We start from the raw sequence: 17,510 nt of genomic DNA, 5'->3' as shown, positions 1-17,510 counted from the left end.
ATCATCACCACCACCATCATCTTCATCATCAGTTCATCATCATCATCACCACCACCACCACCACCACTATTATAGCGTTTTGCCTCTGAACTATTTCAATGTAATGTGAATTATTCATCCGAGATTCGACAAGCAAGCCGGCCCGCGAGCCGAATGCTTTTTTCCGAGGGATAATGACCTCGGAAAAAAGTAGTATTCCAAGTTCAACCGAGGATGAATAATTCCCACTAATACGTTCGAAAGAAATGCCTGAAATATTTGTTTTTATACCCCTTCTGAATATTGTTTTGCATCCCCGTTGTGGCCAAATCCGTTCAGCCACCGTGCTCAACGCACTCTGATCAGTGTCTGTGCCGCTACATCGCGAGGGTTACCCGCTAGTAACAATCCTCTGTTCGATGGGCCCGATACTCGGCGAGAGCTCTGAATAGTTTCCGATAATTTTCTTTTATCGGGGCAGAACAGCGCATGCTCAGTATTTCATAGAGCATGCGTAATTCTGCACCGGAATATATTGTGAAAATTATCTGTTATCACGTTAGCAACAACTGACCAATCAGTTATATAGAATACTCAAGTGGAAGGAAAGAGTCCGTTTGTTTTTACCGAAATCTCGATTTCCCCAAAATAGGTGCAGATAAGTCTGATATGTTATTATTCTAAAGAATTTGGTAGTTTTAACAATCAATAAATCAATCAAAACCTGGACACAATAAACGTTGGGGCACGTCAATTCCACTTCAATATTTGTTTTACACTTTTATTATCTTTTAGTACATTTTTCCAAAATATTTCCCTTTTCACATGTTGATTCATTCACATGTGAAATGACAAGACCAAATAACTGTTCATATAAGGCAATAAAACATAACGAGAAAGAGAGAGAGAGAGAGAACGAGAGAATGAGTGAGACAGCAATCCAAATCTAAAACTCACACATAATATAATATGTTAATGATCAACTAAATCTACTAAACGCTTTGAAATTCACATTGCATTACCGGCCTGAGCGCGATGCTTTTATAGACCTACAAAACGGGATAATACTAATGATAGCCCTTCAAAATGATCATTCCATCCACCTAATTTGAATAAAAAAACAAACCAGGTTGAAAGGGCTATCGCTATCATTATCCCGCTCTACAGTCTTTTTGTTGAGTTTGGGTAAAAGACAAGTATCTTATTACCGATTGCACAATATTCTAAAAGAGAAAAGAGATATAGCACTGGTCAGGAACTTCAAGAAAGAAGTTAGGAGTTGAGAGAGAAAAAACTCAATATAACACATGAAATCTAAACGCCATATTATTTTGTGAAAAAAAAATGGTCAGTCAATAATTTTTTTTTGCAAAAAACAAACAAACAAAACATCATAACTCTCGATACACTATCTCACAATTCAATGTTCGGTATAGGGCCCATGTTTTTAACTATTGAAGAAGTAATGACAACATGAACGAATATAGCAGACTAAAGGAATATAATATGGTATTAAAACAACCATTGCCATAATTCGTAAGCAATAATTGTTCAATGTAAAACAAGCGTGGTTTTTAATTTATGCATAGCCCAAATCGTCCAAGATGGATAACATGTCAGCTTCCATGTCGACGACGATCGGACATCAACGACCACCATCACTATCACTAGCATACATGATAGAGAATGAATTCAAGAACGACACAGTGACACAACCACAATGTTGTTATACTTATACACATCCCACAACAGTTTTGAAGACGGGTAATGAGGCAATAGAATGAACAAGAGTTCACGATGTATATACATTGGTATGAAAAAAACTTCTACCAACGTATTTATTAATCATTGCATCTAACTCAAGTGTCATCTTTATGAAATTGATTGATATGAACTACGTTTGAATTGATATTGAATCCATATCAAAGACAGACAGGCTTAGTTTTGTCGTGATACATTTTGTGATATACGATTTAAATAGATGTATCATATGAGACGGATCTAACGTTTGTACTTTCGTTGAAGCATAAAATGTACAGTAACTTTCATTAACAGCTATACATTATTAGTACTCAAGATCACATTTACAAATATGCTTTCATCTATATGAGATAATAAATAAGAATGAAATAAATTAATAAGTATAATAAATATAGAAGACATACATATTCTTGCACCCCACGCGCGCACCTTAACTATCCAAAAACACTCAAGAATTACACACACGTGACAATAATTAAACACACGGTGACGTCACACCAGCCTGCAGTCACGTGACACCCAGGCCACCGTTTAAAAAAATAACAAAACATTCGGAAATCGTGATTCTTTTTAGACGATGATCAAACAAGTTCCAATCATTGAAAATTGACTGAGAAGTTAACATTCAGCAAAAGAATAGATAAGAAGGATATAGACAAAATAATTCATGTATTTTGAAGCATATGCGACAAATAATTTACTTTTCATGAATATTCGACTTTAAAGAAATAAAAAAATTATTTCCGAATTCTGATTGAGATAACCATCCACTGTCCTTTCTGGCATATCTTCAATGATGAAGTACTTTTAATGGAATAAATAACTGAAATAAGTGCGAAAATGGTGGAAGATGAATTCTGAAATTCAATGGTTGCATTTACACTGTTATATGGTAACAAAAGCATATACACAATGGTCTTAATTATATGCTTATGAAGACATAGCTGAATGAATGGCAGGATGTCTTGCGTGCAAAACGCGAAAGACTCTCTCTCTCCACGACTCTGCTAAAGTAGGCCTAAATTGATACAACTAAATTTCAGTCGGCGCAGTAATTCGGATTTCGTCTGACATCGACATATCTAGGCCTATACGCGTCTTACTTGTCTGAAGATCGGTTTAAGTATCTTTTACTTTTCAAGTTGTTAGCTGTTTACTAAACAGAGAACGAAGACATATTTTTGTTCTTCTTTTCTGACAGCAGCATTTTTTTCGCTTTTTGGTTGACAAGAAAGAAAACAAATGACCAAGTTTTTAAGTTGTATCACAGAACCAATAAGTCAGAGAGAGGGAGAGAGTAGGAAAGAAAGAGATAGACTTGGAGAGAGAGACGTCGATAGACAAATATAGAAAATGAGGGCACACATCATAATGCTCCCAAAATGGCGGATTGTTTGAACATAATCTGGAAACTACTCTCCCAACAAATCGTCCTTGACGAGTTCTTCGTCCTTGGACCCGTGTTTGATTAGGCGGACGAAAGCGTTGTAGTCGAGGTTGCCTTCGTCGTCGATGGGGGCTCCCTTGTAGCATTGTTCGACCTCGTCGACGGTGAAATGGTCACCCATGGTCATCAGGATATCTTTGAGACTGGACGGCGTGGATGAAGACGATAATGGTATGGACGATGGCGGGATGGATGATGACGAGGTCGACGATGACAGGGAGGACGATGGCAGGGACCATTACAAGGATGGCCAAAGAAAGTCCAGATGAGAGCGTAGTATTGTTGGAGTAAGGAGAAATGAGGAAAGAACGAAAAGACGGAGAGAAAGAGAGAGAGGGAGAGATGAGAAAAGAAAGAGAGAGAAAGGGGGCATTTGGGTAGAGGATAGGTTCAAACAAAAAGGAAAAAAAAAGAAACTATTAATATCATATCATCTTATTCATTTAGCTTTTCATATCGATTTATATGGATTTTTTAATCTCTCTATTAATCATTCGGTATATTTGTGTAGACATTTATTAATTTGTTCATTTATCTAGGGTTTCTTTTTCTTTTGGGGATAGAGCATTGCCCTATACGTGGAAACATGTATACTGGTGTTATTAATACCGTCGATTTCATTTCCAAATATTGATACTTACTAATCTTCATGAATCTTGCCCGTGTTTTCTTCGTCGAATAATTTGAACGCGTTCGATATAGTTTCCTCCGGATCCGTACCTGTGATGAGGGGAATACATCAATTATATTACTTTTAATCATCAAACTTACATGAAATATAAGCCTACATGCAAACCTTTTATCATGCATTATTGTTGTATGCTATTTATGCTATTGTTATTTTTAGGTATATGAAAAAGAAAACATTCCCCCCTTTCTCTATTGGTGTTGTCGTAGTATAGGTGTGGTGCTATCATCCAAATTCGAGGATTTCAATTTTAAGCACAGAGATTGAAGAATTATCAGTTTAAAATCATTTTGCGAAATGCATAAATTTCATTTTTACCACCATCTTTAGTTAAGATTTTTGTATGTTTTATTTATGAGATTCTAGCGGTATACTAGTTTTCATTTCTGAATGTGGTAACCCTTTTCACCATTTGGACGTGCCCCAAAAGTAACCCCTATCTTTGTCTACCCTCTTTGAAAGATGATTCACGCTCGTATAACAATTTATGAATCTTATGAATTATTATTATTTTTTGCTCAACAGCACAGTTTTAAACTATTCACACAATGACCATGATGACATAGCAAGAAACGTTTCAAATGTAATAAAAGAAGAATCGTATAGAAGCTGAGGAAAATATCTAGATTAAAATCTATCTGCGCATGCTCAGTCTAAGTGAAGGACTGGGCAAGCGCTGAATGAACTTCAAATGGATCCTCCGTCCCCCTTGCCTCGGTAAGAGGGAGTTTTAGAAAGTCGCAACTACTACGCAGACGCATTCTGGAACGTATAGGATCTATTGTCAAAAAGCCCTTCATGACAAAGCAGTCTTTGTAAAAAATCAGTGAATCAAAACAGCAGTGTCGTCCGTGACTCTGAACAAACGACATATTTGCAATTTTTCGTCGGCTCAGAATTCAACGACGATCAGCTTTCCCGGTTCATCATTTTCCGACAAAGACCTCTCCGCTGTTCATTGCGATTTGACAGGCAATCTCAATAGATTTACTATATTGTAGAGTCCGTCCCCGTTGCAATTGTGAAAACTCGCTGTCTTGAAAGCTCCCAATCTCGCAGTCACATCAACAAAACCGAGACCAAACCGACCGATAGTATATCGTTGAACATAGTGCAATGGAACCGATCGGGCTGGTATCGGTTTCATTGATGTGACTGCGGCATATCAACAATGAAGACCTACCATTTAACCTTTCACCGAATAACGTGAGGAACATAGTGAAGTTGATTGGACCTGGTGCATCACCCATCATTTCATCCAACTCCTTATCGGATGGGTTCTTACCTGTTGATAAAGAATACAACAACAATAACAGCATTAGAAGGGATCGAATTTGATGTTTTACATCCTTGGTTTTAATACGTCATTAGGCAACCCATGAATCTCCCCCCCCCCCCGTCCGTTGGGCCTAGTCTGAAAGGATACACTCAATTTTGACAAGTGACCAATCTAATAGTTAGAAGATTAAATACAGCCGGGATCGATCCCTAAGCCACTGTACTGAGCCACCACGTCCGTAGAGTCATGATGGTTATCATTACTATTAGCATTCAAAACTTGACCATAAATTGCTCAGAATCTGACTCATTTCGATCGAACTGAAGAGAGGATTACAGGCGCAGGATATAAGGAGCCCCGAATATCTTTGTTAAAAAAATATTTTATAACAAAAGTTGCATAATGGCGATGATCAAAGGGATGGTCGATATGGGGCAAGCGCCCTCTCCCTTTTACGAGAATGATTCCCCCTTTTGGGTGATTCCTGCATTACGTAATCATTAATTTACTTTTCTTCTGTGATTTTTAAGGCACTGTGTTCTTTTCGCGAGAAGAATTTGTAAGGAATCGACGCATTAATTTGCCCCCCTCATTAATCCTTGATACGCACCTGATTGAACCCTGCAAGAAAGATCACATTGTATCACAGTATGTTCACAGTGTGTACACAAAGCATGTTCACAGTGTATTCACTGTGTGTTCACACTGTAAAAATGATCATTTAAACAGTTTGAATACATTTCCACAATGTGGTCTCGTCACAGTGTGGGTTTTCACACTGTGTTTACATAATGAGCTATGCGAATATGTGATTTGCACTGTTTAAAATGTTTGAATTAACAATGTGAAGATAATTCCACAGTGTGAATGTCCATAGTGTGTTATACGTCACACATGACATAGTGGACTGCGTAAAAATATGATTTACATTGTTAAAACGCTTAAGTCAGTGAAAGACAATTCTACACCGTGGCCTGGTCACATTGTAAGTGTTAACAGTGTGTTCACATACATGATATAGTTAAACTATGTGACGCTGATTCACACTGTTCAAATGCTCAAAGTTAATGGTATGGCGATGATTTCACTCCGTGTTTCACACTGTGAACACACGGATAGACACTATGGGACACAATGTGAACACACGGTGAGATGATGCACTGTGAACACATGATGGGACGCCCTGTTTAACACTAGGAACACACTGTACTTAACACTGTGAGCACACTGAGAATACATTGTGTTTCACACTATTAACACACTGTGTTTCAAACTGTGATCACACTGTGTAACACACTGTGGATCATACGATGAACACACTGTACTTCACACCGTGAACACACTGTGAAAAACACTGTGAAACACACTATCAAAACAATGTTTTTCACACTGTGAAAACACTGAGATACAATCTGGTACACACGATGAACACACTGTTAAACACACGAAGAACACACTGTTTTCACACTGTGAGATACACTGTGGAACACACGATGAACGAACTGTGGAACACACGATGAACACACTGTTTCAAATTGTAAACACACCTTGTGACAAACTGTGGAACACACGATGAACACACTGTGTTTCAAATTGTAAACACACCTTGTGACAAACTGTGGAACACACGATGAACACACTGTGCTTCAAATTGTAAACACACCTTGTGACAAACTGTGAAACACACGATGAACACACTGTTTTCACACTGTGAAAACACTGTGGAACATACTGTGAGACACTGTGGAACATACTGTGGGACACTGCATTCTTACTGGCAATGAACATTGAATTTATTCTTACCCATGGAAGCCAACATATCGTGAAGATCTTCCTTATCGATGAAACCATCACGGTTCTGGTCGATCAGTGTGAATGCCTGTCAAAAGGAACAAAATACAAACAAAATTAAAAAAGCTAAACTTCATCATATTTTTGTTTCCCCATCATTTTCGCAATCGTCCCCTATAAGGGAATTCTATGCTTATACTGATGATGAACAGAAATGCAAATACATGGTATACAAATCAAACAATGGTTATAATGAAAATGGGTACATCCTCCAGCATAATGGCGTCATAGCACAATTGAATGATTATTGAACTCATTTGTGATATTTTGTATTACTGAATACAATTATCCATCCATTCATTCATTTTCTTTCAGAAATAACTTCTCATATCGTCTTTCATAATACTGCTTATAGCTCTATCACGAAAAAGTAATAAAATTAATGTTCTGCTGGGATATGAGCTAATAACATATAAACCACCAAGAAATAAAGAAAATGAATATAAGAAAAAACAGTGCGAGATAAATAGCACATTGTCTAATCATGCTTACGATTGTGTTGGATCATGCATGTCCAACTTGAAAAGTGCACTACTTTTAGTAAATCATTACGTAGTCAGTGTTGTATTATTTCGAGTAAAGAGCAATACATACATGGCTTTCTTCAATCTTGAACTATTTGAAATATTTTTTAAATGTAAAGCGGAATGGTATGGAAGTATTCCACCTCTGGACCGAAAGTGGTTCGTATGACTCTGAGTTAACATGGTTAAAGTGAGAGTATACAGACATTATATAATGGACCATTGGACATTTAATGAACCAAGATGTACTTTATTTTTACAAGCTTAACAACCCCCTCCAAAAAAAAGCACAAGAATCTTTAAATCTAATTGCAAAATTAATTGAAATACTCGTAGTCCGCTTGGTCGCCTCGCTTGCAAAATAATTCTTGAATATTGTTTTGCCTATCCACCGATGAAAGATATCCTGCGTCGCCTACAGCTTTGTACTGTTCCTAACCAGGAATTTAATGAGGAAAAATGTGTCCTATCAATTATGATAGATGTGTAAACTTTACCTCCTTGAATTCTTGGATTTGTGACTGGTCGAACATAGCGAAGACGTTAGAAGTCGCACGCTGTGCGCGCTTCTTTGTCTTGGATCCAGTCTTCTTCTTGCTGGCCTGCACGGAGAATGGAAGGGGGGGGGGGTGGAAAAGAGAAAGAGTAAACAAAAATCGAAATTAGATCATGTTGAAAGAATTCATAGTAATCAATTGTCAATTTGTCAAAGTTTTAAAAGTCACAAAACAGAAATCACGAGTATGTGTGTGTGTATGCGGGGGGGGGGGGGGGGGGGGGTGAAGACTACAAAGGTCATTTTTAAAGCATATTTTACCCCCGAAATATTTATAGATATATACATATGTTTACAACAAACATGATTATGAACATTAAATATTTTAATGATAATATTAATAATAATAAATATTAATTTGTATAGCGCAGCTTTTATAGGGATATATTCAGCTGCGCTTGTTCAGAACTCTTTTACTTATGTCTACACAGCATATTTTCTTAACTAAAGAGATATCTTTTTAATTTTGATTTGAAGAGAGCCAAATGAGCTCGAAAAGAATGGTGGCAAACTACAGGCAATTACGGTCAAGATTGCAACAGAAGTTCGGATTTGCATATTAATTCCTGGAAATAAATTCATTTATTCAGTAACTTTGTTTTCATTATTTTACTTTGCACTTGTTTTATGTGCTAAATAAATAAAAGAATAAAAAGGTAGATAAACCAATGGCTGTTGAGCGTGTCACGTTGTGTGACGGAAATCATGAGTGATCTGACCAATTCGATAAACTTTAGAAATTATATTATTTTGTAAAAAGTTCTTTTATGTCATGACTATGCAAACAACAAGAGAAAAAGTTGATCTGAATCAAACAATGATTTGTATAGCCAATTGATGATGTTAAGAGCGTTTGAAAGGCAGAAACTGCTCAGGTGACTGTGGTTGTTTTAAGTTTGGACTGTAAATGTCTTTTGTAAAGACTTTTCTTTGTTTGAGCAATGACGAATTCGTCGGCCACGTCATTATCTATATTATAACCGGTCGGTTTAATAGATGTTTGTTGTATTGAACGGTTTATTTTCAATTCGTCCAATGCAAATTCGTCCGATTACAAACTCGTCTAATATCAGATGGTCTACCATCAGTTCGTCCACTCTCCACAGGTTGCCATTTCGTCCCACTCACCATTTCGTATAATAACTAATTGGTGCAATAGCCATTTAGTCCATATACCATTTCGGTCTAGTTGGACTAAGTGTTAATTGGGCGGAATTATTGAAACGAAAATGGGTATAGACCAACTGGTTATGAGACGAATTGGCGATTAGTCGAAGTGATTATTGGACCAAATGGTCGTTAGGAGAACTGTTGATGGACGGAATGGCATTAGACCAAATGAAGGTAGACCATGTGATAAGTGGACGAGTTGGCAATTTACCGTATTGGAGTTATGTTTCCCTTATATAAACAGATAAACAAAGTCGATGAGATCAGACTCGAACCAATGCAATAAAGGCGTGCGGTCTAATAGCTGATTGGTCAAAATAAATATTTTGTTGGTAAACATGAGTCTGACCAAAATTGATTGTCGAAATCAACAAATATATTGGTAGATTCTAGCAAGCAATTTGGTTAAATTTTGTAGACTTTTTTAGTCGGACACAGTCGTAATTACCAAAATACCGTTTATTTTGATAAATCGTTGAAGAGTGTATTGTTTGGGGTATTATTTCAACATGTTCTAGAAAACATTCCCTGCATTTTTATTATCAATCGGTTGAAGATTGGGTATTATCACTTCGCAGACGCAATATGAAATTATATGTTTATTCAAAATCATCCCAACCCCGGACCTAAAAAATTTGAATTGACAACTGAATTATGCATTAGATATTTATTGCGGTAATTTATTTTTTCATAAGCGAGGTATATCATTCACACTTGTATGAATAAATGAAATAATTACGATTTTATATTCAAAAAATAAAAAAAGAAAGTGGGGATATGACATCATTTCTGTTTTCACAAAATATTGCTTAACTTTAAAATTCAATAGCTTCTTTTGTTATCAGATTTTGATTAAATTTTCAACATTTTGCTCGGTGAATTTTACTCTATTTATTTGCATATGAATATTTTCAGCCCGGAGTACCCCTTTAAGTTGCGTTTAAACTCAACACTCTTTGCAACGAGCCCCAAATCGTTTAATGTACAATGTAGTCTAATGACTCATCGAATAGCAACTGAGGATGAAATATTTTGCTTCGCGTAAATGACATTTTCAAAAGAAAAAAAACAAAAAATAGGTAACAGACAAGAATGGATATAAACCCCGAACAGGGTTGGGCTCAATTACTTTCTTCAATTACAATTACAATTGCGTAACTGAAGAAATGTTCAATTACAATTACTTTTCAATTAAATAACTTTTTTTTCAATTACATTTACCAACTACTTTTGTCAAGTACAATTACAATTCAATTTTTTTTCTTCTAAAAAGTCATAAATCAGATCAATTTATATTTTGTATGTAGCGCCACCATTTGTGCACTTCTTTATAGCAATAGTGTCTCATCTTTCCTCCCTATCATAGGAAAGGATACAATGTTATGCAAGAGAGCACTATATAGCTAAGGGAGAAGAAAAATAAGCAATCCAGAGTAAATTGAATAATACATGAATTAATAAAATAATGTAATTAAAAGTGATTGACAGTTATTTAAGTCAATTACAATGACAATCACTTTAAAAGATGTAATTACGTAATTGATAAACTACTTTGCTTTGTAATTGAGCCCAACCCTGACCCCGAAGTCGTTTTCACTGGAAGACAAACTTGACTAACATCCTAAAGACTTCTGTATATATATATTTATATTCAAGATATAATCATAATAACAGATAACTCCCTGTCAAAAATTATCGAAGATTAACCCAAATTTTCGTAGAACCTGATTTTTGGTTGTTGCTATATAGTTCCCCTATTTTGAGGGGGCTAAACACGAATCTGCTTGTTGCCAAATTTATAGATGCCGTCTTTTGTCGTTGCCATAGCAACGGATTCATTTTCAAGAATAACATATATTCCCCTGTAAATGATAAATAAACATGATATAAAATGATCCAATTGATCAATTACAAGCTTCCCACTAAATGCAGATGAAATCAACAAATATTTAACTTATTTCCCCCATGCAGAAATCTACAAATTTTGATTAAAAAAATGCAACATCTGATTTCTCTTTAATTTCCCCTTCAGAATAAATGTGCTCGCTTAATCTGTCAAAAACCAAAACGGTGTCATGCTATCCTCTTCTAAATGAACGTCATTGGCTACCTGTTTCTGATACATTATCGAGTTCTTGTTCAAACTAGTAAATCTCTGTCATCTACACTTCCTTCTTATAACGTTTCTTCGCTATTTCGTGACATACTTCGTTCTACATTATGCTCCTTCCTGTGTCATTCCTAAATCCAGAAAACATGCCGGCTTCATTTCTTTCTAATATCTTGCTCTTTGGAACAAACTCCCACCATCTCTATACGAAACATCTCTTCTCTCGACCTCTTCAAAAACACCTTACAACACACCTGTATAACTATAAATCTTAACTTTTCTTATGCCATTAACAGCGCTTTGTATCCTTTGGAAAAGGCGCAAAATAAATCCAGTTATTATCATAATTTCCCCTAATTTTAAGGTGCTTTAAAATAGGTGCTTCAAGTTGAAAACTGAATAAATAGAGTAAAATTCACAAAGCAAAGTGCCAAAATTTCATCACAATCTGATTAAAAAAAACGAAGTTATTGAATTTTAAGGTTTAGCAATATTTTGTGAAGACAGTTTTATGCACGTCGTCATGAATATTCATTTGGTGGGCTGATGATGTCACATCCCATATTTCCGTTGTCTTATGTTATTACAATGAAATCATAATTGTTATGTAATAATTTATAATTATTTATTTATATAATTTATTATGAAATAAGTTGCAGCAATGAATATCTAATGCACTCAATCAGTTGTCAATCCATTTTTTTTAGTTCTTGGAAGAAAATTTTTGAATTAACAAAATTTCATATAATAAAATACAAAAGAAGAAATGAGGATATGACATCAACAATTTTCTCATGGAATATTCTTAAAGACATGCCTAGAAATGTTTCACCGGAAAATGCAAAATTTTAAAATGTCATAACTTCGTTATTCCTTGTCAGATTTTGATCAATTTTTCAGTATTCTGTTTGTCTGAATTTTCTCTATCTGTTCTAATCATACCAACTTCAGTCTGGAGTACCCTTTTAACTAAAAGTGCTTACTGCTAAATGTAAAGGCCTAAATATCATCTTAAGCCATTCCCACGGCAAGAAAATACGATCATTTTGACCTTATATACATGCGGCGTACCAGGTGTGATCCAATGATTTAATTGTGAACACACTAGGAAGAGCATGCATGCTTATAGTTAATGAGAATGATAAAAATCTGATGATTACCTGGTACCCATGGTAACGCTAGAAGCTAATGATAAATGTTGCAAAGACCTTGGTTGCAAATGGACCTTTGTCGTAACGACTTATTTTGCCTCCAATTTCGAAAAAATATGTAAAATGTGATTTTTCTTTCGTTTTCCTTTATTTGAGGGTGCTGAATATGAGCATGCCTGTTGCTAAGTGGAGTTTGTATAGCCGCTTACTATAAGTCGTTAACAGCGTTATGAGTAATATTTTATTAATAATATATCATTTTGTTTTTGTTTTGGAAGAACAATATTAAAAAGAAAACCAACTGCAAGCAAAGGAGGAATTATATAGATTTCTTTTTAAATAAAAAAATGTTATGAAGCAAATAAATCAATTACATATTAAAAACCCTGTAAATTACCATAAACACATATCTTCCTTTCTCTTTCAAATTTTGTTTTTCTCTTTGCTTTTTTTTTGCGTTTCTTTTTTTTTGTTTTTCTTTCATTCTTTCACTCTTTTCTCGTTTCTCTGAGCGAAATTCAGAGGAACAAAGATCATTAATCGAATGCGGACATCACCGGACATAGCTTGTCGTCGTTTATCGAAATTGTTTTTTAAAAGGACTTTTAAATATGAAGGATTCAGAATTGTATATTCCATCTTTATCTGACAAAGTTTCGTGTCACAAATCGTCATGGTGTTAGTACTAGATCCAAACAAACAAAGGCCAGTTCGATAATCAAAATAACAAATATACAAGCTTGATGGGTGTGATGTATTCTTTATATAATTTGTACACCACAACATGATGAGCGTGGCAGTTTCTATCAATATTTGATTAACGTCTTTAGTCTGGTTACACAAACGACTGACAGAGGTGAAACATAACGTGTTGGAGATTCGGACAGTTGTTATATTGAAGACAAAAAAGGGGAAGTGTTAAATCTTAAAAAAAAAAATTTAATCCACACGCAATTTGATTACATTAAAGTAAACGTGTAAATTATTAGGCAGTTTAGGAAAGATTAGAGTGCCGAGATACACTACCAAACCCTGCTACATAAATACAGACAAATATACATGATTAATTTTGCATCCCCACCATCCAGAAGCAGCGCTGTGAGTAGTAGGGGGCGGACAAACCCAGTATGATTTTCCAAGTAATGACAAAAGAAAATCTTTAAAAAAAGATGAAGTAAAAGGGGGAAAAAAGGAAAAGAGAGAGAAAAAAGAGGAAAAAATAAGAAAATTCAAAAAAATGGAAAGATAAGCCATGTTACTATATTTATGTCCTTGGAATTCTTTTTTTTAACATGTGTCGCATTTAAATAGGTCGTCATGACCCCCCCCCCCCTTTTACATGTCACCTCAGGCCGCCTTTGCATCAATTTGAACGTGCTAATAATAATATATTGCATTTATGAGGCGCCGATTATCTAGTTGCCTATTCAATGGCGCACTATATATTACCCCCGCTTTACATGTAGCTGCAGCTGCTAAAGGCGCTTGGTGCATTCGAGGAGTAATCCTGCCGGGTACACATTCACCTCACCTGGGTCAAGTGCAGCACAATGTGGATAAAATTCTTGCTGAAGGAAAATGCGCCATGGCTGGGATTCGAACCCACGTCCCTCTGATTGAAAAACGTGAGTGGTAACCACTAGACCGCGACCACGACGCCCCCACATGCACGTTCAACAACTATTGATTAAAACAGTATTTCAGTCGTATTAAGGGATTTTTTTAAAGACCTCGTAGAAAAAGATTTATTCTTTCAAAGGACTGGAAGGGGAGGATATGGCATATTGATTGCAATTTTCATGAAATCGAACGATATAACCGGAATATAAATATCAATAGAACAGAACAATGTCTTGTCAATTAAATTATTATAGGTATATCAGGTAATCATGTACTATACTATAAAAATAGAAATAAGAAATGTAATGATATAGAATATATCTTAGATTTACTAATAAAATGTATAAAAGTTCGTTTCCATGGTCAGTCGCATTACACTTTACACGTCTTTCTAGTGTGGTGCTATCAGTTATATCATGGGCGAGTTTTTCCGTCACGGATACAACTAAGGCTTTAAAATATACGGAAGGCTAAAACAGGCTGTATGTTATTAACGCCATCACACCCTAAAAATCGATGAGTCGCATTACAAAAAAGGAGAAAGGACATGAAAAAAGTGATTGATTACTTTGATAGTTCTTTAAGATCCCGAACATGTTTACCAATTTGTACTACCTGCACTGACTTGCGTATTGAATTTGGTAAGAAATAATCAAGTTTCTTTTGTGCAGAGAAAAAAAAATCTGGTCAGTCGCATTATACTGTGTCCAGGACCATATATATATATGATTTAATAATTAATATGATGTAAAAATTATGCCCTTCAGATTATCCAACTGAAAGTTTTTACCAAACAATAGTTTTCTGTTAAATAAAAAAAAGTTATAAAAAATCATAATATAGTCCCATCATACATTTATAATTTTTGTATGATTCGGACTCTTCTATTAGGAGATGTGTAATATAATTTTTCAGGCGGATTTTGACCCATTTTGCATACTTTTACTTCCATAATGAGTTTTAATCCAAAATTTTAATCTAGATTTGAAAAAGAGCCAATATAAGATTCTGGAAAATGTCCATGTTTACTTTGAATGGCCCATAAACATGGTTGTGTTTTTGTTTTGTTTGTTTATTTTTTGCATGATCATATTAAAGGGAAATGAATTAGACTATATTCAAGTCTCATTAATTTATTCACACTACTGGTCTTAACAGACATGAGTGGGGCGACTTCTAGCTAAAGCACCGTGCTCAGTGTGTGTGTGTGTGTGTGTATGGCGGGCTACTGGCATACCAGACATTCCATTCTGGTATGTGCCTGAATAAGGAAATATGGAATGTCATAACTACTAACGCACGCACGGCATATAGCCTTTGCTCCAGGTAGAGTGAATATCTTGATTCAAGAAAATATAAATTATGGAATTCTGACCACGAAAGAGAAAATATGTTGATTAGATAAAAGAAAGACACATTCGTCGAATTGTTTAGCAGAATTATAAGACGTAGTTCAAGAATTTGTCTGCGGAGAATTTAGATAAAATTGCAAAGAAAATTTACAAGCAAACTACTATTTTGCTATTTTGGGGAAAAATTATCAATTGAATCTTTTTCTCAGGAGGGGGGGGGGGGGTAGTTTGAAAATAATACATTTTTTTGTAACAATGATACATTCTATCTTCGAAAGTTCCTATTCTTGGATCAACTAATTTGTAATGGTGTTGATTTAAAATTCGAAGTAAAAATTCAAACTTTTCAAAAGTTATAATTAATAAGAGTTAATTTGTGGGGCAAGAGATCAATTAACGCGGCATTTTCAGTGAAACGTTGATTAAAAGGGCAATTGACTGTTCGGATACTGTACTGGCCTGGGCCTGAGTTGATGACATGGCCAACTGCATTTCTGAAATGCCAAGCTTCTCACGGCTCAGTCTAACATGACATCACACAGACCCGTGGCGCTTTGAGCCAAGGCTAACATGACGTCATAATGTTATCGAAGGGTTAATTTTCATGCCATGATCCCGTCTTCATCATTAGCAAATCATCGTGTTATATTTCAACATGGCGCTCAACTTTTACTATGATAAAGTGTTCACAATTCATACATGTAACAATGATTGTTAAATTTACTAAGTAGCTTACTGTAAAAAAAAAATCGCATAAATTCGTTATGAAATTTATTTAACAAAATTTCATCTCCAGAGCAAGAAATTATTTTAGCGAATAAAGATTACCCAGAGACACGAATATGTTTAATCATCATTTCAACAGAACTTGGCAATTCTTTCAAATAAAATTGCGAGAAACAGTACAAAGCATAAGTTTGGCTATACACAATTAAGTATTTTGTGCTTCTTCACATTTTTTCCTTTTAGGTCCCATCATAATGGTCCGATGATAAAGAGGTAGGACTATACACTTAAAACATAGGTCCACATAAAACATCATGCCTTTAAACAATATAATCTAACTTTGCAACGAAATCTGAACTTAAACGAATGAAAATATCTTTTTAAATGAAGTATTTGTAAAAGATTTGACGTTATTCCCATATATCTATGAAAATTAATGATATAGACAAGTTACACATAGCTCACATTCAGAAACTGGTTAAGTACATCAACAAAATTTGCAACGAATTGAAAGACATGCATAAAATATTATAAGAACAATCAAATGATAAAAGGGTAATAATAAAAAAGATTTTGAAAAACTTACCATTTTGTTTTCTTTCTTATTTCCTAGCGAGACTCAATCGAAAGAGGGGCGCCTTACTGAGCGGAGAGCCGTGATAGAGTGAGATAGATACGCTCCCGCTCCACTGTTATTGGAACCGTTATCACTAAGACTCGTCCAAACAATTACGAGGGGTGGTTTGAGCATCACAAAACTTCTCAGAAGCAAAATGATCTTTTAGCTATATCAATATTTCTATGACAACGTTTATTAAAAAATTAATAGTATAAATATATCCGTTAGCAAACAATGAGAGGTTTTTAAAGTGGGGATTTTTTTTTAAATTGGCAATAAAGTTACTCAAAGGTTCCTAAAGAAAAGTGGTAGAGTCCAAAGAAGCATTGTCATCTGTTCGACCTTATAAGGGAAATCGAGTCAAGACCGTACAGAGAAGAGAGTCTAGCGAACTGCGGGATGCCCTCTCCTCGCTAGCCAATATCATTATTATACATGACCATTCGATCAGTGAATGGACAAGATAAAGGAAGATGTTGATAATGAGGGGGATAATTATTGTAACTGGATAACCCATTGCCGCATTATAACGGCTGATGTGCAAGCAGGCTTGACGTGTGTTGACTTTGGCTTGTTGTTTGAAGAAAACCGCAATGCACTAACATTGCTCAGGAATGCCACTCCGGACAGATAATAGGATGATGGGTGCCAGGTAAAAATGGCAGAGGTAATAATTT

The 17,510-nt window shown here is 35.3% G+C and overlaps 1 protein-coding gene across 1 annotated transcript; it reads right to left on the bottom strand.

Moving 5' to 3' along the window:
* Positions 1 to 733: 733 nt before the first annotated feature.
* LOC129272368 (myosin regulatory light chain 12A-like) lies at positions 734 to 17,270 on the bottom strand. Its single transcript, XM_064107999.1, has 6 exons — positions 16,801 to 17,270; positions 8,027 to 8,131; positions 6,958 to 7,033; positions 5,059 to 5,160; positions 3,829 to 3,907; positions 734 to 3,330 (listed from the first exon to the last, which is right to left on the bottom strand). The coding sequence occupies exons 1-6, from the start codon at positions 16,801 to 16,803 to the stop codon at positions 3,153 to 3,155; spliced, it is 543 nt and encodes a 180-aa protein (XP_063964069.1). The 5' UTR covers positions 16,804 to 17,270; the 3' UTR covers positions 734 to 3,152.
* Positions 17,271 to 17,510: the final 240 nt, after the last annotated feature.

This window comes from Lytechinus pictus, chromosome 12 (genome assembly GCF_037042905.1).
Source record: "Lytechinus pictus isolate F3 Inbred chromosome 12, Lp3.0, whole genome shotgun sequence".
In the NCBI taxonomy this organism is placed as follows: Eukaryota; Metazoa; Echinodermata; class Echinoidea; order Temnopleuroida; family Toxopneustidae; genus Lytechinus; species Lytechinus pictus.
This window is presented reverse-complemented; position numbering and strand designations above follow the sequence as displayed.

Coding starts and splice junctions, on each gene's coding strand:
- LOC129272368 (XM_064107999.1), bottom strand. Junction 5,161..6,957: donor CGATATGTTGGCTTCCATGG/GTAAGAATAAAT, acceptor CTTTATCAACAG/GTAAGAACCCATCCGATAAG. Junction 3,908..5,058: donor ATTCGGTGAAAGGTTAAATG/GTAGGTCTTCAT, acceptor CCCTCATCACAG/GTACGGATCCGGAGGAAACT.